The sequence below is a fragment of the Phyllobates terribilis genome, unplaced genomic scaffold (assembly GCF_046119375.1).
Source record: "Phyllobates terribilis strain yellow unplaced genomic scaffold, ASM4611937v1 Scaffold_4__5_contigs__length_816908805, whole genome shotgun sequence".
Classification (NCBI taxonomy): Eukaryota; Metazoa; Chordata; class Amphibia; order Anura; family Dendrobatidae; genus Phyllobates; species Phyllobates terribilis.
In genome coordinates this window covers 517,986,590-518,010,566 of record NW_027362764.1, presented here as the reverse complement: position 1 = coordinate 518,010,566, position 23,977 = coordinate 517,986,590, and the positions used below count along the sequence as shown (strand labels likewise).

Below are 23,977 nucleotides of genomic sequence, written 5' to 3'. Positions count from 1 at the left end.
AGGATTGCTGCTTCCAAAAAATGGCGCTATAGAGTTCAAGTCCTCTTTCTCTCTGAAGAGGCAATTTGCATACCAAAAAAATAGCAGACACATTACAAAAATTGCAACAAATATACAAAGTTTTATGGGGGGAAAAAAATGCCACAAAGTGGGCAAAAGAGATGTCTAGAGCATGCAGCAATTTTGGAAAAAAGTTACGATCATTAAAAAAAAAAAAAAACAATAAATGCAATTTAGGACTTGATTTTAATATTCCACTACTTCCAAGTTGACATCTACCACCATTAAAGCTAAACTAGAAGGCAAATGAAAGTCAGATTGAACCAAGTTTAATTCATAAATTCTAGGAGTAAAAAAATGCATCCAAGCAGTGGCTGGTAGATGAATTGGCTGCAAGCTCATTTCTTTAAGCAAGCCCAGACTGCCAAAAGATGTTACTCAAAGCAATTTTACAATGTGAAAACAGAAGACTAAAATAAAAACTTACAGAACCAACTGACAAGAAAACTTACGGAGTTTTACAGATTCTCAAAATTTAACAGACACCAAATGACAGTTTATGACGAAAATACAATGAATGAGGAGAGTGAGAGCGCAAGGTGGATGCTGGGTGTGACAAACGGGGTAACCTCGCCCACAGCCCATCAATCAGCAGGAAAGGGTCACTGTGTCACGCCTGGCTGCAGTCGGAACGTGACGTGACATCAGCGGATGTCCGAGCCGGCTACAGCCAGGGATCACGTGCAGCCTGTGAGCGGCGAGCGATAGCGCCGCTCAGAGGCAAGATTGACAGTGCAAGGTATTTGCTAAAAGTCTTATTTCCATCGTTTACATCGATGGGGGCATGCTCTATAGTAGTGGACAACCTCTTTAATTCAGTAAACTAAGTGATACATTGCTGAAATCAGGGTCTCTGTTCCTACCTCATGCTGCTGTCAGATTACACAGCAAAATCTAGCGAACAGATTCCCTTTAAACAATATGAATTTGCAGTACATTTAAACACAACACACGTAGGAACACTTCTGAGAAGAATGGTTTGTAGGTAGCCGGACTTTTTTTTTTCCAACTGTTCATACTACTTTTAAAGAGGATTTATATCTTATTTATAGTGACTACCAATGTTTCCGTCAAAGGTGCCAAATTAAGATTTACTATGTACAATTATTACCTGTGATCTAGATGACTGAAATCTTGCAAGTTAAGTTCTCTTGTATCTTGTGTTAAATATATAGTATCCACATCCTACAAAAAAAAATACCTTTTAATTTTTGTAAAAATGTTTGTAAAAAAAAGCAGAGGTGGCCTTAAAGAGAAGGCCCAGGGGTAGCTTTAAAAACAAAGCTAAAAACATTATCAAACACAGTCATTACCCAAGTAAACAGCTTAATGATACATTTTCTCTTCCTACACAGTCTCTATATCACTTCATTGACCTACCCATTGTACTTCTTCTCTGTAAGGCATAGAGAGCCAGTCACAAACACAGGCATACATCTGTGAAAACCCACCTAAAAAGTAGAGATTTATAATTATATTCAATTTTAACTCAACGTAAATGTGTTGTTCAAGGTGTTTCCTTGCATACCACAAGGGCCAACTTCTGTTACAGTTTGACTGTCCCACAGAGCTTGCAGATTTGATAGCCTGTCGGATGGTTCCATGGTTATTTTCCTCATAATTTTTCTGTAAAAAATAAAGAAACTTTTTCAAATCTTTTTGTTCAAATTTAGATGGACTAGTTTGCAAGACACAAAGGCCCCAATTCATTAAAGGTGTTTACGCCCGAATTTTGATGTAAAACGCCTTAAAAAGGGAACCTGTCAACTAAAAACGCTATTAACCTGCAGAAATGGGGTTAATATGCAGATTAATAGCGTTATTAACCTGCCCGGCGCCCGCAATTAGCCGAACAGTGCTGGGAGAGATTAACATTATTTCCCCAGTAGCGCTCTGGTTTCAGTCACAGGGGCGGTTCCGGCGCGGGTTTAGTCACCGTTCTGTGTAGTGGCACCTGTAAGCTGCGCCTCCAGCACTGACTGACAGTCAGCCCTAATGCTGAAAGCAGCTGTCAATTTAGTTTACTTGGTGTTATCATACAGTTTACACTGGAGGAATGTACTTCTTCTCACTGTAGGACATTGCCCAATCATAAGCAGGCAGCAACACAGAGAAAAAAGAAGAACACACCCACCCATAGCTTAGAGCAGGCTACTCCTGTGAGATGTAATGACACCTGCTCTGCTCTCACTGCAGAGAGATTACAAGTGAGCACAACAGACATGAGGGTGATTACTGGCACCTAATCAATCACTCTGCAAAAGACAAGCAAAATTTGAAAAAAAACAAAAACATTTTATTCTGCTCTGAAGTTTCTATTACATCATGTATTAAATCTGAAAAAAAAAAGTCAAATCTCCGCTTTACAGGAGATGTATCACCTTGTAATAATTTACAACAAAAGGTTTTCAGAATTGGAGAGATTTTGTTAAAAAGCAATGAGAGCAGGAAATGCCTTTTTATCAAATTCATGTCAGTAAAAACACTAAAGGAGGTGAAGTGGCCGAGACTCTTGGCACGTGAGCGCTAGGGTTGAGCGATTATGTTCTGTCCGAGTATGCTCGTGTGTAAGAAATAGACATTCCTCACATGTAGTAAAACTGTCAAACAGTCGCAAATCATGCACACAGGAGCGATTTAACCTGATCACCGAGCAGCTATAAATACTTGGAGCTCGGCCCGAGCATACTCGGCGAAAGGGTTAATAGGACATACTCGCTCAACACTAGTGAGCGCAACTATGCAAATACTCATAATTGAGAACATATGATGATCAATGAAACTTGCAAGCAGAGCTGAAACCCAACAGCGTGTCCATTACACGTCTTAATAATTCGGAAGGCTGCAGGACTTGCCAAAAATTTCCTCAGGGTTGCATAACCTTGTTAAAAATGCAGCAGTCTGACTCTTCTCAACCTATAATATCTTATGTATCTTTAAGTGAGCTCCTAAAAAAGGGTTTGCAGCATATATGGAAATTAAATTTATTTGAACGGGGTTAGAAGCAAGTTTTAAGAGGCACTTAAAGCGTTATCATTTGCATATACTCCTATAAAAGGTATATCACAAAAATGCTGATACAGCTAAAATAAGCAATATCTGCACAGCAGAAACACCATAACCATGTTACAGTTCTGCAAACTAAACAATTAATGCACAAGACAAATTATGGTAACTTTATGGACATCTGGGTAATAGCTGGAAGCAAAACAAATGCATAAAAAAAAATTGACATTAAAACACTTAATTTTTTCGGCATTTATTTTAAATCCTGATTTTATTCATGTGTTGGTAATATTAATGATTTGACATCCATGTAAATCAGTCAAGGCAGGAGTTTGGCCAGTGGTTACAATCATTCCTGTATTTCAATGTTCATTATCTGTCACGTTATGATGAATTATCTTCTTTGCATTATTGTTTTAGTTGGTAATCAAATATGTCCAATCACAATAAATAATGAGGTCTGTTATTTCCTTTCATAATTAAATCAAGGAACACAAAACAAAGCAAATACAATTATGGCACATCCAGTAGAAGGATAAATTTATACGTTATTAGTGAACCAATAGACAAAACAAGCAACACTATATATAAACACATGTATTAAAAAAGAAACATTTAACAACCGTAAATTCACAATAAATTATCAAAGCACACAGTAATAATACTCCACGGCCACCCATCAAAGACATTGGCCAAAACAAAAATATAGTCAGTCAATCAATCAACCCAAAAATATGTACTGATCCTGAGAAACTAAATAATAGCTATATAGTTTGATAGTGCCTGTAGATACTACACTAAAATATGCAGATCAGAGCCAATGTAATTTCAGCCAAAATAAAAGTGCAAATCAAAAAGTAAGTAAAGCAGGATACAAAAGAAGAATGAGCAAAAGTAAGGGATAATAGGTCAAAGTGGGATGGATCCCTAAGCGTGTCACTGCGAAGTGCAGCTTCCTTGGGGAACTTTGTACGTATTTTTATTTCGTTTCTCAGGACCAGTACATTAATTTGTTGATTGATTATATTTTTGTAAATTTCTTATCACTGATTCTTGCTGAAGGATAGCCCATTTCAGCAATTGATTGGCTTGTTTATAAAGGTCTTAATAGATGTGTTTATATACATTTAGTATTGAGCATTTGTCTATTGGTTTACTATTAAAATATATATTCTCCTTCTATCATGTGCATCTTTGCTCGTTTTCTGCACTTGATATTCTCACACATAGTATTCTATGAGCATATATTTGTGGTGCCACCATGTGCTACTGTAGGTCATAATGTCCAGGTATGTCCAATTGTATACAGCCATTTGTGCACTGATAACCTCTATACATACACAGGTGACAGTCCTGGGAATATCTTTCGAAGACACGTGCCAATATGTGCTACGACTTCATTCACATCATCAGAAGAAAACATCTTCAACGATATGTTGCCTTTTTCAGTTTCAACTACGAGCTGCAAGACACGTTGGAACCAGAATGCGTAAGAGAAAGTCAAACATTCAATTATTCCAATATTTGGCTGTTAAAATTAATAATACACCAATATGCATTTATTCTAAATACTGCTCCAATGTCCTAACTGCAGACCCTCAGGTGTTGGTCAAAGCATCTCAAGATCCTATCTGAGATGATTTAGTGAATCCTGCAGGGGGTTCACTAGACAGGGGGTTGGACACGATGACCCTGGAGGTACCTTCCTACTCTACCCTGCTATGACTCGATCCAGCTTCATTTTGATGGACTCAGCAGAAAGCTTCTCTGCGGCATCCCTAAGTTTGTGAAATTGTACGAGAACGCCAAAAGTGGCAGAATGTTAGTGCAGCCGCCAATCATGCCAGAATTATGCGACTTTTCAAAGCATTTTTCACCAGGACAATGGTGTAAAAGCTTTGATGAATCGGGCACAAAGAGACCAATTTAAATTAATACTTTTGCCCATCTTCTGCCAATCCCCATATATTGTGACATCCAATATATTAGATTATATATTATAGAATGAAACCAAAAAGAAAACACGGCGATAATGTGTACAAACCTAAAAGGGTTTTATTATAACCAGCATAGTGGATTTTTATGGCGGAGAAAAACTTTAAACAGGATGTTTCCACCAGAAATAAAATTCTAAAGTGGAAACCAGAAATAAGAAGATCAGACCGACAGAGCAAATCTTAGAAAGCCAAGGACTCTACAGCTGGTTCATATATCACAAAGAATATCCCCAGAGACGTAATTAAAGAGTAATGTATAAGGGATGTGCCTGCATTACACTGTAATATAGGCTTTAATACTGTCAGAAATGTCACTTTATTTGGAGTTATTTTCACTATACCTATTCCTTTGGGCCATATTTGCTACAGCCAGTCTCCATATTTCTCTTGAAAAGCTGCATCAAAGATGTGAAAAATTTCAACTGTCTATTTCAGTCATTGAATCTTGTATTAGAGGGGGCTTCCACAGTATCTACGGTTGTAATACTATATTGTATACTACATACTTCATAAAAGACATATGCACATGTACACACACACGCCCAGGAATGAGCATATAATACAGATTTCATTCAACTTATTTGCATATGGATGTAAAAAAAAAAAGAAAAAAAACAAACATTCTCAGGCACTATACCAGTAACAGATGCAGTGCTAGGAATCATGGTTATAGGAATGAGTCCCCTATTTAACAGTACAGCTCATATAAAATGCATTTTGGCAGAGGTAGACTCCCTTTAATGTATACGGCAAATCTTCAGTTTAATACTGATGTCAGGTATTCTGTATTTTCATGTGTCTATTCCAAGAGATTAAAACTTTGAAATCAACTAGACAGAAGAATGTTGGGATGGGGGGGAGGGATAGCGAGAAAATAAAATAAAAATAAAGAACTTGTGAATCCTCATTTATGAGTCATAAGAAGACATCGGCTGCCAAGAGTAGACTCAATGCGACCATGCATTATATGGTCACCAATTTATTTTCAGTGGTCATTATAGGGATATTAGTGACCACCCAGAGATTGCCTGATAATAGCAGATTACTCAGATTTATAGAAGGCTGACCCAATTCATTTAGATCAGGGATGTCAAACTCAAATACAGGGCCAAAATCGAGGGCCAACCTTGATATTTATTAAAAAAAAAATAAAACACCTTAATATTTGAGTCACAGAGGAGCATATCTCACAACTTTCAGTAAAACTTGTATACATACAAACACTGTGGATTTCAGTGAATAAAATACGAGTCCAGTAAGTGGTCCCGTCAGTGATCAAGTTACACTGAATTTTTACAAGAATCAGATATATCATTCTGTGGAGATTCTCCTTCTCTATACCATGCTGTCCACAGATCTGTCTGCATGCAAAATAGGACAGGTTCCCTTTAAAATGCCTTTCTTGTAAGAATTGACTACAATTATCACCAGTACTGCTGTTACCATTCTCTTGAGGAACACTAATCTGAAAAGTACTTGTTGCTATGGAGATATTTAAACATTAGCAAAGAAATAACACTTTTAGAATTTGTTTGCTGGTATTACTTATTAGCAGGAACGGGAAACACTTCAGAGAGAAGCTTTTCAGCCAAAGTATAAAATTAGTGAGCAGGTCTAAAATTGGGAATCCTAGCAGTGTGCAACATGCACAGTGTTAAGATTACGCTCTGTTGCACTGTGTAAGCAGTCGTCAAGTGACCGCTCATATAGGATTTACATACTCGACTCATCTGCCGACCACTTTCTTTTTCCGGTTCTCTAAACAGTTTATTGAAAGAAACAGAAGTGGTATGCAAGTGGCATGTGAGTGGTCATGGGAAGATTGTCGGCGAAGTTGCAATCACCATATGTTACACGGACCTCAATTCATCGCCATGTAAAACTATATTTCAGTGGTAAGTAGGCTATTTCTTGCTGCAGTCTGAAGGGAACTACCTCAAATGAGAATTGCTTTGAGTGCTGAGGTCAATGGCTACAGGGGAAATGTGGATATACAGAATTTGACCACAGCAGCCACAGTAAACTACAGTATCTCCGACGGAGTGGCGGAGCCAAAGCAGTGGGGGAATATTTTATATATTCTTAATCCTTCATTTTTTTGAATCCTAGACAACCCCTCTAGGCATAGAGGACTGATGGTAGGGTGTTTGACCAGATTACAGAGTTTGTTATCAATTACCAAGAAAACACATATAAGATATGCGTATAAGAGCTGTAAATACAAAATCGGAAGTGAATTTTTATAGTTAATTCCTTTTTAACTTTAAGACGCTTCGGATCCATACAAACTTGGGTTGCAAAGGTGTACATCCCCCAGCCTACAATAAAGAATCTTAGAGATTCCCAATTTTTTTTTGTTATTGCAGTTTTAATAAAAAAGGATATCCCACTTTAATTTTTTCTATATTTCAGATGGTAGAGCGAAATAAGATCTGTCGGAGAGACAGAAATAATAGATGGCCAAGTTAAATAAGGGGAAAAAAAACACGTATAAAATTGCATGTCACTATATGGAGACGTGAAATAATTAGAACGTTTTTCATTAATTAGTGACTGTCATGCTCCAGCACCATTACTTCACAAGGAATAAATCCAAAGACAGCAGCATCTACCGGAGACGTGACAGGTAAAGGATGGAATAAGGAGTTAGCAAACACAATGTGTCATGAAATATATAAATGTTGGCTACAGGGATGTAGGAGCTGCTGCATCTCCCAGAAAGCATGAATCATGCCAATTAATTTTCACTTTCTGGATGTAAAAAAAAAAAAAACCCACTAAAGATATTAGCAATTCAGATATTATTTTAGTTTTCCAGGACAGTCCCTGCAAAGTAGAAATTACCAATGACCCAATATTTGTAATAAATGGCCTCTTTAGAAGACGACGCCATCATTCGTAAGAAGTTTGAATGACCAATATGTAGAGAGTACTAGACACTACTACTTCTCCAGAAAATAACAGAAGATACTTACATGGCCTGGCTTGCTGCAAATAATGCCTTGAATCTCCAAATAACTGAATGTAAGTTCGAGCTAAAAGTGAAAAACAAAATAAAAACAGACAATATGTAAAATAGGAAATAAAAATTCCTTAAAAATTTCTTAGAAAATGACAAAACCAACTACATTCAATAATACTTCATACTGAGGAAGGATTGCCAGTTTTATATCAAATGTATAATTAAAATGTAGGTGAAATAGGCACAATATTTGCAAACAAACAATTTTTTTTACAAGTGTACATGTATTTGTATATGACTTAATTGGAATAAGTAGCACAACTCTGCAGTATACAACAGAATAAAAAGACGTAGTTACTTGCTGGTAACGGGATTTCTCCTTCCCCCATGATGGCACCACGGAGAGAGGGGATCCGCCCTTCAAAGACAGGAAACCTACAGATAAAAGGGCGGTACCTCTCTCCCGCATCAGTTGTTTACAGAGCACGAGAGGACCACCAGATTAGTAACACAAAATGTAACATTTTTAAGAAGCTTATCTGAAACACCATGTGACTACATATAGGCAACTAAAAAGTGTATGCACCCACACGTGAAGGGAGGGAATGTATGGGTGCAGTCTTGGGCTCTGAGAAATCCAGTTACCGGTAAGTAACTACGTCTTTCTCCTTCCCCCATGACGGCACCACGGAGAGAATTACAGAGATGTGAAACATTAGGGGGGGACCACAGCTTCCAGAACCCTTCTCCCAAAAGTAAGGTCTGAAGAAGAGGTTAAATCTAGCCGGTAGATTGAAGAAAGTAGAGGGGGAAGACCAGGTTGCCGCTCTACATATATGCTCAATCGTGGCACCGGCCTTTTCCGCCCAGGAGGCTGCCACCGCTCTTCTTGAGTGGGCCTTCAGTTTCTCCGGGGCGGCTTCCCCACGTGAGGAGTACGACAGTGTGATGGCTTCCCTTATCCATCTAATCAGCGTGCCCTTAGAAGCTTTTTTCCCCCTTACGAGGGCCATGAAAGCAAACAAAGAGAACTATCCTCCCTACACTCTTATGTCGCCTCTAAGTAATGGATTAGGCACCTTCTGACATCTAGCGTATGCAAGTATCTCGCTTTCTTGTACCTAGGATTGGGGCAGTAAGAAGGGAGGGTGATTTCCGGAGACCTGTGGAATTTCGACGCCACTTTTGGTAGTTAGGCAGGGTCAGTTCTCAGAGTAACTCTATCCTCCAAGATTTGTGTGAAGGGAGGGCCTGCAGATAGAGCTTGAATATCACTGACCCTACGTGCAGATGTGAGAGCTACTAAAAGCGCTGACTTGAGGGATAGGATTTTTAGGGATGCTCCTGACAGAGGTTCAAATGGGGCCTTTGTTAAAGCTGAAAGGACCAAGTTTAAATTCCAAGGGGTAGTGTTTCGAGAGGGGATGGGTCAGGATCTGGATGATGCCTTAATGAACCTAGATACCAATCTATCCCTGGCCAGATCAAAGCTGTATAGGGCTCCCAGCGTAGCAACTTGGACTTTCAAGGTACTTGTGGCCAGGCCCTGTTCCAAACCCCACTGTAAGAATTCTAGGATAGCTATTAATGGAACCTCCCCTCCTAGCCTGGAACCGAAGACTGAAAGGAACTTCCTCCAAGTTTTCCCGTAAAGTTTGGTGGTTACAGGTTTCCTACTTTGAAGTAGTGTGGTGATGAGATTTGGGGAAAATCCTTTGTCCCTCAGAGGAGCCCTTTCAAATTCCAGGCTGTCAAGTGCAAGTTTGTTACCTGAGGATGAAGTACCGGCCCCTGCGAAAGAAGGTCCGGAAGCACCCATGGGTCGGAGATTGACATCATCCTCAGCCAAGAAAACCACGCCCACTTTGGCCAGAAGGGGGCTATCAAGATTATTCTTGCTTTCTCTTCTGATTTTCCTCAGAACAGCTGGAATCAGGGAAGTCGGAGGAAAAGCGTAATATACAGGGTGACTCCATGGGATCATGAAGGCATCTAAAGTTATGGGGTTCCCTTTGGGGTCTAGAGAGCAGAAAGAGTCCGTTTTCTTGCTCTGACTGTTGGCGAACAGGTCTATGGACGTCCCCACATTTGTACAATCTGACCGAAAACTGACTGATTTAACTCCCACTCTCCCTGTCTTAGCTGTGTCCGGCTCAGGAAGTCTGCCGTGTGATTTTCTATCCCTTTTATGTGCAGGGCTGATAGGGATTGTAAGTTTTCCTCGGCTAATTGAAAGATGACCTCCATCGCTTGCATCAGAGAATGGGACCGGGTACCCCCCTGGTGGTTCAGGTACGCTACTACTACTCTGTTGTCCGAGAACACCCTCAAGTGGTGACATTGAAGTGTGTGTATGAATTCTATGGCTAGAAGCCCCTTCATGTTTGAGGAAACTGGCTTCAGGTGTTCTGTCCAGACCCCCTGAGCTACAAGATTGTTGAGGTGAGCCCTCCAGCCCCCGGGGCTTGCGTCTGTGGTTAGAATTTGAGGTGTGGGGATTGCCCATGGAATACCCAGGGCTAGATTGTCCATCTTCCCCCACCACCTTAGGGAAAGTGTGGTCTCTGATGATAGTGTTAGCTGTCCTTCTAAATGCCCTTTTAGAGATTTTTCTACCTTTAAGATTTCCCACTGCAGGGCCCTGGTATGTATTTGGGTCCATTGGACGGCTAGGAAACACACAGTCAGGGAGCCTAGAAGGGACATGGCTTTCCGTAGAGTCATAGACGGATGAGTCCTTGCCCGCGATATTTTGTCTATGATGTGCCATCACCTCCGCAATAACCTTGGTGAATACCCTTGGGGCTATGGCGATGCCGAATGGAAGGGCTGTGTATTGATAAGTGTTAGACTACTCCACCTATGGAAACCACTCCTCTGAGGAATTTCTGGTAATCTTTGTGTATGTAACTCCTGGTCACTCATGCCTCAAAGACAGCGTGCCAGAGCTTCAGAGAAGCACTTACTGGTGTTCCCAGCGGTCTTTTAAAGCCCTGGGAGCCCTCACCTTCCAGCTGGCCGTACCCCATAGCGCCTGCGGTGCTCGGGTGCGCCTCTTCTCCCCCGCACCTGCGGGGGACGTTTGCGCCTGCGCAGACTGGATTCCCAGTCATGCCTTGCAACGCTACGCCATCCGGAGGCGCCGCAATCACAACTGCCGCATTCAGGGAGGTCCAGCGCAGCAAGCTTCGGCAGGCCCCGACAGGCACCGCTCCTCTTCGTCTGGACCCCCCCCCACACACCCACTAAAGGCCTCTGACCCCAGCGGTGGCGCTTCAGGACACCCCGCTGCCTGGGTGGGTCTGGCTGAGCCTGGCTCCAACGACGATCTCAGTCTTCTGGCACCCCGCAGGTATGCCTCCTCTAGGTACTGTAGGATCCAGTCTAGGACAGGAAACCAACTGATGCAGGAGAGAGGTAGCGCCCTTTTTATCTGTAGGTTTCCTGTCCTTGAAGGGCGGATCCCCTCTCTCCGTGGTGCAGTCATGGGGGAAGGAGAAAAAACAGAAATTTTTTTGGTAAAAATTTCAGCTGCTTGCAGCCACCATTACTAAAACTTCTATTCAGCGCTAGCTCAGGGGCCGTAGCCAGCTCCCTATTTTAGGCCTGCTGCGAAGCAGATATTATCAAGTGGTTGGCTGCTGCTTGCAGCCGACAGTAGGCCACACCCACGCACCGTGCCCTGATCTAGGACTGAATACAAGCAGATGGTATCAGGGGCTGGCTGCTGCTCACAGCTAAGAGTAGGCTACACCCTCACCACGTGCCCTGATCTAGGACTGAATACAAGCAGATGGTTATCAGGGGGTTGGCTGCTGCTGGCAGCCGGGAGAAGGCCATAGCCCCTGATCAGTGACGCAACGTCCCAGAAAGGAGGGGGGAGTACCAAGGAGCAGCTCCAGCGTCTCACAGAACTACAGGGTACTATGAGGATGGGAAACAGCACTATTCATATAATCTTAATAGTTTATGAAGGCATGGCCATTAGAATAATTTTTTCTCGCCCCGAACTACCTCTTTAAACGACAGTTTTTCTTAGAATCTTATAGGTGGCAACTGTCATTTTCCATCTCAGTAATAGAAAAATTTATATTCACTAAAGACAGATTTTACCTGTGAATGGAGAATGAATAAATCAGGAAGAATTTTATAATTTTCTAGACTTAAGGAAGTATATTAGAAATAAATTCTCTTTACCTTTGACCCTTTCAAGAGAACTTGTTACTCTTTTAGAGAATCCTATGAATAACTCAATTTGGAATATGAAGAATATCTACTCAATTTTTAATTCTGATGTCTCATTTGAAAAACTGAATGTGGAGATGGGAAAAAGATCTAAATAATCATTTCCTCCTATATAAATGCAAAAACGCGGTGGAACTAGCGTACAAATCTTCTATTAGCGCAAACCTACATGAAAGTTATTTTAAAATGTTGTTATCTAGGTGGTTCTACACTCCCGCTAGACTTAGAAACGTATTTCCTGATCAATCTGATTTGTGCTGGAGGAATTGTGGTCAAAGAGGCAATCTTCTTCACATATTCTGGGAATGTCCAAAACTTTCGATACTTAGGAGAGATGTCTCTTTACTATTGAATAAAATCAATGAATCTCCTGTAAAAATTTCTCCCCAATGGGTTCTCCTTTTTTCTGGAAGCAGATGACCTCCCTCAAAAAATTAGACAAGTTTCTTTACATATTTTTTCTGTTATAAAAACTTATATTGCGTCAAAATGGAAATCGATGGATATTCCCTCTATTTCAACATAATTGGTATTATGTTCTCCCATAACGCCTTTGAAATCTCCTTAGCTTTAAGGAATAACTCTCTACCTAAATATAATTCCAAATGGTCCCCTTAGAACGCAATTTTTCCTCCAAGCAAGAGAAGCCTCTTTATATGATGTTTTATTACTTTGCCAGAATTCTTTTAATCTATACTTCATTCTATGTTGTTTTTGCACTTGGTATGTTAACGTTGTGGTGCAATTATGTTAAGATTATCTTCATTTCCTTTTTTTTCCCCTCTCTCCTTCTCTACTCTTCCTCCCTACCCCATTTTCTCTTTTCCTTTATTTGGTTGCCTTTCATTTCCCTTCATCCCTTTCTTGACCCCTTGTTCCCTATACTGTAAAAATCTCCTAATAAAAAGAATTTTAAAGAGAAAGAATAATCAGTTCAGAAAGAGAAAGAAGCAGATTTCTCATAAGTTATTTTGTAAAGTTTCTTGGCCTTCATGGTGTTGCTTGGTTAGTGGTGCCTCTTGCTTAATGGTGTTGCAGCTTCTGACCATGTGACACTTAGATTGCCTATGGGTGGACTTCCTTTCATCAAGCATGTGAAGGTAATTTCTTGCACCAGGAATTTTTAGGGGCTTCATAGTAAAAGGGGTGAAAAAATATGCAATTTTGAGTTATTTGATCCCATAAATTTAATTTATGCCTATATTTTTGTCACTTCACCAACTTAGACTATTTAGTGCTGATTCATCACACACACAAATCCGATCACAAAAATATTTAAACACATCTAATGTAACAAAATAGGTAAAAAGCCAAGGGGGTGAATACTTTTTGCAAGCCACTGTAGACTGCTTAGGAGTGGAGTGTTTATCCAACTGACAGGTTCAGTTCAAAAGGTTACCTGTCACATCCTTTTTTCGATATTAAATGGACCCCAATGTCTTGTTAGTGATGCAATGTGAATCACTAACATGGACTTCTCAAGCAAAACTTCCCAATATTTATCTCAAAAAAACACTTTTTATCCTTAGGTGATTGCATCACATTCAAGCCCATTGCAGCCTGATTGTTTGCCTGGACTGCCCCTATGTCACGGCACTCCGTTCCTGCGGCTCCAGAGGACCCGATAGTAAGTACACAAGTGCAAAATTTACGGGCCGATTGCTGTGACATTGGGGCAGTGCAGGCAATCAAGCTAAGTTGGGAGCGAATAATCTGAAGAGGTCCGTGACTGGAAGGCTAGAAAGAGCCATCTCTATGGCTGAAAGAGGAGTTATGTGATGCAATCACCTAAGGATAAAACGTGTTTTTTTTAGATAAATAGAGGAAAGTTTTGCTTGAGAAGACCATGTTAGTGATGCACATTGCATCACTAGAAAGACATTGGGGGCAGTTTAATATTGAAAAAGGATGTGACAGGTTCCCTTTAATTTGTCTGATGACCATATTATGCCGGCTTTATTAGCTTTAATGGGTTTTACAGTCACTTTGTATGTGACACCCGGGCTCAGTAGCCATGTTCCACCCCAGTATGCTTTCCTAAGTAGAAATGCTGTAGATGTGAATATCACTCAGTGGTAATCATGGCAATCAATGATATGACTTCACATTACTTCTTCCCAACAGTGGCATTATAGATGTTACTTACACTGTACTAATGCCTGCAATTAGATGTTGGCACACTAAGTAAATGGAGTGGGCAGGCAAAGTGGGTGACATCACCAGTGTCTGCCCGCCATTTTCCTTTCTCAAGCGAGGAGAAAAATGAAAAAAGTCACATGTGAACAGAAGGGAGTACAGTAGTTTGTGTCTGTAAAGAAAGACTTAAAAGAGGCAGACACTGGGGCAAACTCTTGCTCATACATGAAGCATATTGGATTCTTATCCTAAATACTAGAATTCCATCAGGCCTTAATTACAAATTGGATTTGATGCATGTTGATTCTTTATTGAAGACTAATTATATGTGATACTCTTAATTTGGTTACAATTTGTAACCTTTGTACACAAGGTTTTTGCAATTTGTTGTTGTTACAAGTAATGATTTTTACCCACCATTTCACTAATTATTGTGTTACCTCTAACATCTTCCTTTTGTTTGATGTGCGCATGACAGTTGATATATAAACCCTGCACTATGTGTAACACTTTGCTATATTTGTTTGAAATGTGTAGGTTGTGCGTTTCTCTTTTAAACAATGTTTTGTCCCTACAAGTGTGATTTTTTTGAAGATTAAATAAAAAGTTTGACTTTTTATAATATTTTGCATTGGAGCTGGATTGTCTATCTACTTGGTGTACTAATGGGGGAACCAGTCTAGTAATTCGTGCACCAGTACTACCACCTGCAGCATGGCCACCAACCTATTCTTAGCTTGAAACGGTGATCTGATTTTTTCTTTTGTTTGTTGTATTTTTTTTATGATCCTACCTTTACTCCATACTATATAGTCTATGAGCAGAAAAACAAAACACAAAAAAAACAAAAAAAAACAAAACACATTTCCAGCCCCTAGTTGGGACAGTTAGTCAAAATAAAAGCAGCATTGTTATCAACTTTGCCAAACATGAAAGTGAAATGCTATTATGTTTTACCTAAAAAGACCTTAATGCCTGATGTTATTAATTTGCCTTCCAGAACATTCAAAAACTGATGAAACATCCTAAAAACCCAACATTCAGATCAAGGGTTAAAAACAGTGAAATATGAAGGGGGAACCTACCTTGGTTGGCACTCGAGCAGTTAGAATAAAAGCTCGACATGATGTTAGGACCTGAAAATAAAAAAAAGAAATACTTAGAAACTACTAACCTGTAACAATTATAGGATTAAATTATTTTGTACAGTTATAACTTCACAAGAGAAACAGGAAGACAACTTAACGGGGTTATCCGGGACTTTTTTTTTATTTTATGATAGCAACTACCTGGCTGAAGCTCTTAGCCCTAACTACCAGCCTGTTATGCTGCTTCATTTAACCCCACATGAACAGAGCAGCTCTTTCTCTTACAGTCTTGCTCTGTTGATGGGCGTCACTGCTCTTGTCAAGCTGATTGACAGCCAGCTCCCCACAGTTTAGGCAGCGGAGAGCAGAGTGTCAATCAGCATGACATTAACAGAGATGCCCCGTCAACACAACAGAGCTGAAGAAAAGAAGCGGCTCTGTCGACGTGACGTCAAGAGAAGCCGCAGAATCGCAGTCAGGAGTGGTTCGTGATGGGAAGAATAGGCATGTAGTTAATAACTACCTGCCTCTAAGTTCTTAGCCCCATAAGAAAAAAAAATACAAAATTCCAAGATATTCTCTTTAGATAGATCTTCTACATGTGGTGTGTACGTCCCTGCCCTTGTGCTCATTTCCCAGCTATGATGAACATATTATATATTGGCGTATGGCATACATTTTCACTTCATTACATTGGATACACTGAGGTATATACGTGTTCTAAAAGTTCATATTGCACGGTGGTCAAACCCATGAAGAATATTTTGGCATGCTGCAAACATAGAATCTTACTGGAAACCTCCACACAGGAGAATCATGACAGCATGCACATTACACACTGTCATGATTCCACAGTCTGCAGTCACGTACAGTGAGTGCAGACTTGTTTTGAGCCTGGACAATCCTTTAATGTTTACAAGCTTGTTGGGGTTAATGAATATAACAGAGCCACAACAAGAAATAGAGCCTTTTCGATGTCAACTGGGAAAGAAAGTAGGGAAGCCATTTTTTTTTCTCTCAGAGTACAGTCATACTGTATGTCAAACTTCAAGGAAACGCTGAACTTCATTTATAAAAACTGTATGATGTATGATCGCCTTTGATGATCATAGCAACCAATCAGAGCTCAGCTTTTAAATCTTAATCTGTTCTGGAAAAATGAAAGCGGAGTTTGGCATTATTGCTATTCGCAACAGATACTTTTACAGTTAAACAGTTGATAATTTAGATTGGCCATGTTTAAACGCAGAGTTGCAAATTAGCATTTCTCCAAAAAAAAATTAAGGCCTTCACCTACAGGGTTGCCATCTTGACTATTTCCCCCCCCCCCCAACAGCCTATCAAAATCATGGACAGACAATATTTTTTACGGACACATTGGAAACTCATAATAAATCATTATGGTTATAAAAGGGACATTTGTCTTCAGTCCATAATTCTGATATGAATAGTTACATTTACTGTAAAATGATGATAATTACAGTCAAAATTATCCATAACTTTTTTCAGCCTTAAAAAAAAAAAATCATGGATGCCTCAAATGTTTTTTTATGGATGGAGCAAAAAAAAGCCCTATTTTTAGGGACTGTTTAGGAATTTCTGGACAGTTGGAAACACTGTTCACACATCTGCTAAACCATAAGACACTACAAAAAAGAAAAAGGGCATATAGACAGACGTTTTTGGGTTCTCGGCTATGATCTGTGGAAAGAAGGGTACGTTTTCTGGATCAATCAAACATCAGGTTTAACTATGACAGACTTCACTTGACACAAATGCCTAAGGAAAAATAAGTAGCATAACATATGGCATAAAGAAGAGAACACTTTGTATACTTAAAAGAAAAAAAAAAATTAAAAAGGGATTTCTAGGTGTTCGTCTTTATGGGCTAGACAAATGAAGTACAGTATATGTCCTCTGCCAATACTTTTATTGCTAAGTGGTGGGGGTGGCTATGAGGAAAGCACTATTTCCAGACAGACGTCAAAAGTTGGCAAGTAAGATTTTAGTATCTGTACAGAGTTCAAAAGAATGGGCGTGGATTTTATGACCTGAACTATGGATCAGATTTTTTTTTTTTTAAAAGTTAAGTTACTTTTCTTTTTATATTCATTGGTATTTTTTTGTTCCTAGTTCTTCAAAATGGTACTTGGACAACCTTTAAAAAAAAAAATAGCATTTGAGGAATCAGTCCGGACACATCAAAAAAGCCAAATTGACTCAAACAAAAAAAAAACTTTAAAAGGCATAAATTGTTTGATGAATATGTCACAAATTAAAAAAGTCATGATTTGAGAGGCATTCATTCCTAAAAAAACAGGCAATAGTGATGAATCGGGGCCTAAGAGTATTATTTAGAACTACGATTCAGTTCCCTCAGGTCAGAGACCTCGCAATTAGGCCACATTCACACGTTCAGTATTTTACATCAGTATTTGGAAGCCAAAACCAGGACTGGAACAATCAGAGGAAAAGTATAATAGAAACACGTCACCACTTCTGTATTTTTCACCCACTCCTGGTTTTGGTTTACAAATACTGAGGTAAAATACTGATCAAATACTGAACGTGTGAACGTGGTCTCAGTTTGTGACTTGTGGCCATAATACAGATGCTAAAATGCAAGCTAATTATGGTTGTCTGAACAAGACCTTGCATATGAAGCACATCCAAAAACACAGTAGTTGTGTGTAAATCTTCTTTGTACTAAAAGCCACATCTCCGACAGCATTACAGATTCTAGTAATCTGGATTTTAGAAGAATTTTACACACATGTAAAAAAAAAAAAAAAAACAAAGTATAAGACCACAGGTAGTGTCATAACTGACAATCTAAAGCTGGTTCAGAATTTGTGTATCAGAGCAATCACTATACTTCCCGCAAACAATATGGAGATTTTCAAACTATTTTAACAAGCAAATAAACCCGTGCCTGGAAGGAATCACAATCTACAGGATAACAATACATAGGCCAATCTGCAATGTGGAAAATTCACCATGACACGTATCGGGTTTGTGATGATGGTCAAAATCCTTCTCATACGTTAAACTAGATTTCATGCTCCAGGGAGGATGAAGGACGCAGTCAACAGGATGAAAAATCTGCAGCTTCAGTCAATTTGAAAAGCTCACTGGTATTAAAAGGGCAATTTAATTTATCAATGGAAGCTGTGGACCTTCAGCCCAGATGACTGCAGTAGTTGATCATTTTGCTTTCTATGTATAGCACATCACAGCCTGTATGGAGCACCGGGTGACGTCTGCCAACTCACATAAAGCATTAATGAAGCATGATCTCCAATCACTAGCGCAAAATCTACAGCAATTTGTAATCATAACAAAACTTCATAAGCATTTAGAAAGGGTAGCCTAAGAAAAGCCATTCATATTCAATTGTTGGGATCCAGATGCCAAAACCCTTTCCAATCATTATAATAAAGTTAAAGTGTCACTTTCTCAAAATGTAGTTTTGTTTTTGTAAACCATTTCGCTATACTAAACTGTAATTTATCATTTAATTATAGTTTATAGTGCATTTCTTTAAAAAATGAATTTCAAGTAAATGCAATTTAATTTTTTTTTTTTTTAAATGAATCTAAAAAAAAAAAGTTAGTTTGTGTCTATAGGAGTTTAAAGTGTTATTTTGAGCTTAAAAGATGATTGTAATTGGAAAGTCCTTCTGAAACTTTTCAATTTTCGGTTTATTAAAATTCTTGTTGCCTTGGTTACCTGCCACCTTTAGCCTAGCAGCGTGACCGAACATCCACAGGGCTTAAACTTTTTCCTACAGAGCTTATAAACCTTGCTCTGAAGCTGGCCGGGTTACCTGGACAGCTGCAATGCCACCGTGCTCATCCAATGCTGCATTGGTAAAGCTGCCTCATACAGCAGCATCGAGAGCACAGCTCAGGCCAGTGACCCTACAATGCCGCTAATCCAAACGGTAAATTAGGCAAGAGCGTACCAACCCACTACTTCGTAAGAAGAGGCTGGATCGCGTTGTGCTCCTACTTCAGAACACGAGACAACCACTTTAACTCTTCACGCTATGGGGATGGCCCTGACCAATCATTCATTGTAGAGTGCGCCACATAATCAACTGCTAAATCCTTTATACCAAGAAGGATGGACATGGATAAAACCCTTAATAAATATGGTTGAGCAGTTATTTGTTCAGATACGCAGACATTTTCTTCCATTACTGGAAAAATATGATTGTAATAATATTATTTCAGCACAGGTATAAAAATCAGAACTGTGGCAATAATAATAATGTTTAATTTTTATAGCGCCAACATATTCCGCAGCGCTTTACAATTTTAGGGGGCTTGAACAGACAAAATGATGTTACAGAATAAGCATAACTCAGATATAACTCGCAAGCTTACAGTATATAAATAGACCATAAATAACATATCTATAGATTCTTGAGTATCAGTGAACAAAGCATCTCACCAGTCAACGTCAACACCCTTTACAGTGACCAGAAGTGGCCAATATTTAATTATTTTCTTCCCTACTCCAAATGCAATTAATAATCTTTAATAATTTTTATATAGCGCCAACATATTCCGCAACGCTTTACAGACATTATCACTGTCCCCATTGGGGCTCACAATCTAGGTTCCCTATCAGTATGTCTTTGGAGTGCGGGAGGAAACCGGAGAACCCGGAGGAAACCCACACAAGCACCGGGAGAACATACAAACTCCTTGCAGATGTTGTCCTTGGTGGGATTTGAACTCAGGACCCCAGTGCTGTAAGGCTGCCCTAATTAAACTTCTCCAAATGATGGTCGGTTTGAGAAGACCAAGCCTTTATCTGGACTAGACTATCTGTACCAGATTTTTATTTCTCTCCTATGACATGAATAATGATCTTTTCTTTCAGAGGGTAAACTTTCTAAAAGACCATTTTTCAATTTTGGTGTTCATTATACTATTCCAGAAGAGGTAGATTTGTTGCTGGTGGTTGATCGTAGCATTTATGATGTCCTCTCTCATGTAAACAGGCACCTACAAGTCTCTAGTTTTGGAAAATGGAGGAAACTGATCTCAAAACACTATGGAAATTACTACTGTTACATAGAAATGCATGTCTTTCGAACGTTGCAACTTGTTATATTGTTGTTCGGTGCTGGTCTTTCCAACTTTTTCTTCAGGTGTAATAGGATCTGGAATTTCGAAATTACAGAATGTTGGTCATTAGAATGGCCACAATTTACCATAATTACTATAGCTAATATGATTGCCGATGTTAAGCTTTGCGAACCACAATTCCATAAAATGTAGGCAATCACCAAGTGCTCCCTTAATAAAAGTTCACACTTGATATGTGAAACTAGAGTAGCTCAGATACATTTTTCCTCATTCCTTATTTTTCTTCATCCCCTTGTTATCAATCAGCTGACCTACAAAATCATCTCTTCAGCGAAAACTCATAAACCACTGCTGAGAAAGAAGCGCGAGCATCAGTCGGCTGCTGAAACAATACCACCGCTATCAGTAACACGTCTCTTCTAATAAAGCTCAGCTTGCCGACTTCATTACCTTCACTTTGTCTCTCCTGCTAGTTTTCCTTGACGTGTCAGCTCTAGAGCGACATCATAATTCTACTACTTCACGAACCTGTCTGCAGCAGATCAATAGATATGTTTATTCAGCCAGCACAACATTTTTCTAAAGCCCGAAAATACCAAGGAACATTGTTCGGTTTCTGTTAAAGCAGCCATTTGGTTGACCTGAATCTTTAATGGAAAATACTATTCTATAAAAAAGGTACAGAGACAGGTGATTCACGAAGGAGGGATATTATAGAAGGAAATTCCGCCTGTTCTTTTAATAATCCACCACTTGAAACTGAATTTTATAAACAGATTTACAATCTTGATTGGCTTCTAGATAGAGCAATAAAAGGAAGCTCCCATTGAATAACCTCCATGGGATTTATTTGCTGGGCACCAAAAGTGTTGAGTCACAGTCATGAGAATGATGGTGGGGGAGGAATTTGTGGCCACAAAAAAAAAAAAAAATAGCTGATCGGTGGCTTTTAAGTGCCACCAGTCGCCAAGTGTAATTGGACCCTTAACCCCTTCACAACCTTGGGATTTTCCGTTTTTGATTTTTGCTCCCCTTTTTCCCCAGAGCCATAACTTTTTTATTTTCACGTCAATATGGCCGTGTGAGGGCTTGTTTTTTGAGGGATGAGTTGTACTTGAACAACACCATTGATTTTACCATATGGTGTACTGGAAAACGGGGAAAAAAATCCAAGTGCGTTGAATTTGCAAAAAAAAGTGCAATTCCACAATAGTTTTTTTGTACCAATTACCATGTTAACTAAATGCTAAAACTGACCTACTATTATGATTCTCCAGATCATTATGAGTTTGTAGACACCAAACATGTATAGGTTCTTTTTTATTTAAGTGGTGAAAAAAAAAAACAGAAGTTTGTAAAAGAAAAAAAAATGGCGCCATTTTCTGAGACCCGTAGCGTCTCCATTTTTTGGTATCTGGGGCTGAGTGAGGGCTTATTTTTTACCGCAGAGCTGATGTTTTTACTGATGCCATTCTGGGGTAGATGAATGTTTTGGTCACCCGTTATATTTATTATTATTTATTTATATAGTGCCATTGATTCCATGGTGCTGTACATAAGCAGGGGTTACATACCAAATACAGATATCACTTACAGTAAATGACTAACAATGATAGACTGGTACAGAGGGAAGAGGACCCTGCTCTTGCGGGCTTACATTCTACAGGAATGGGGAAGGAGACAGTAGGTTGGGGGTTTTGCAGTAGCTTACGTGTTGTTGAGGAGGCAGCGGGGTCAGTGCAGACTGTAAGCTTGTTTGAAGAGATGGGTTTTCAGGTTCCGTCTGAAGGATCCAAATGTGGAGGCTAATCGGACGTGTTGGGGCACAGAATTCCAGAGGATGGGGGATATTCGGGAGAAATCTTGGAGGCGATTGGGTGAGGAACGAATAAGCGTGGAGGAGAGGAGGAGGTCTTAGGAGGACCGGAGATTACGTAAGGGAACAGATCGGGAGATTCGTTCAGAGATGTAGTCAGATCTGTCAGTAGGATCAACCCTCCCGAGTAGTCTATTTGGGGATTCAGGTCATAGGAAGATGAATAAAATGATACATTAGATTTCAGATATCAAGGTATTATTCCAGAAAATAAACATTTTTCTTATATGTAGATGAGCTGTTCTATGCAATGGGCTGAATACTTATCTGCATGAGAATCTGACTCCAGAGATTATCTTACATGAAGGGGAGTTACCAGTGTGACGTGTAATGGCCGCTCTCTGCTCTCCTGACCTCACTGCAGAGCTGTGTGTGATTATACCTCACATCTGCAGGTCCCTCTCAGCTTCCAGCTCACAGGCAGACAGGGCTGCAATGCAGCAGAGCTGTGAGAGCTGCAGCAAACGTGTTAGGACAGTACAACTGAAGTCAGTCTCCTTACAGTGTTCGTTACATGTCTCACACTGGTAATGCTTGCTTTTATATTTATAATAACCTTTAGGAGGCAGATTCTCAGGGAGATCCATGTCCGGCCCATAGATCTTAACAGCTCATTTACATACAAGAAAAATCTGGATTTCTCTGGAATAAGATATCACTGTATTCACCTTCCTGTGACCTACATGACCATATAGACGGCTTAGAAGGGTTGACCTTAGTGACATACTCCCTTTACGTTTAAAACTTTGTTTTCCGCCTTTATAAATAAAAGTTTATTTTTTTTTCTTTAAAAAAAGAAAAGTCATTGCATTTTAATTAGCTATTTAATCAGCTCGTAAAAAGTCTGACTAACAGAGGTCCACTTTCTGCAGTTTGTTGATTTGCCTTAAAGGGAATATATAGTAAAAAAAAATGGCCTATTATTTAAATCAGTTTTTAGTGATACAGGTATTGTTAAACGATTTCTTCCAATTTTTTTTTTCTGAGATCGATCTTTAGTTAAAATAATAATAATTTTATATAATATATTATAATATAATATCTATCTATCTATCTATCTATAGTAATCGTGCCATTTTCACACTGGCCACTGGGGCTATTTTAGACTCTTATCTTTCTGTAATTTCAGGAAGAGTTTACAGCAGTTTCTTTATCAACAGACGCAGGATTACAATGACCATTAGCAGTCAGATAACAGTCCACAATAGGGGAAAGCGGATCCTACTCCCCCTCCCTTCACAATGAGATTTGCATATGCTCATTAGATGATTCCACATAAAATATAGGGTCAGAGTCTGTTCATTGTGGCCATGTCCATGTGAATGTCCTGAAACAGGAAGTTAGAGTGTAAAAAGCCCTGGTGGCCAGTGCGAATATTACAAGATTTCTAATTTTTAAGAAAAAATTGTGATAAAAAAAAAAAAAAGAGGCAATTTTTAATTTAAATACATTTAACAGAAAACCTGATTTAAATAATTCACTTTCTAATGTCATATTCCCTTTATGGT

At 39.3% G+C, this 23,977-nt stretch overlaps 1 protein-coding gene across 3 annotated transcripts in view; it reads right to left on the bottom strand.

Moving 5' to 3' along the window:
- Nucleotides 1–23,977, bottom strand: part of CARMIL1 (capping protein regulator and myosin 1 linker 1) — a 344,138-nt gene that overhangs the window by 229,644 nt on the left and 90,517 nt on the right. For all 3 annotated transcript variants that reach the window (XM_073678871.1, XM_073678872.1, XM_073678873.1), the window contains exons 3-8: nucleotides 15,492–15,542; nucleotides 8,039–8,098; nucleotides 4,407–4,528; nucleotides 1,589–1,686; nucleotides 1,441–1,511; nucleotides 1,172–1,245 (exon numbers count right to left, since the gene is read on the bottom strand). In XM_073678871.1, the coding sequence (XP_073534972.1) occupies nucleotides 1,172–1,245; nucleotides 1,441–1,511; nucleotides 1,589–1,686; nucleotides 4,407–4,528; nucleotides 8,039–8,098; nucleotides 15,492–15,542 (476 nt within the window). The remainder of the gene's footprint in view (nucleotides 1–1,171; nucleotides 1,246–1,440; nucleotides 1,512–1,588; nucleotides 1,687–4,406; nucleotides 4,529–8,038; nucleotides 8,099–15,491; nucleotides 15,543–23,977) is intronic.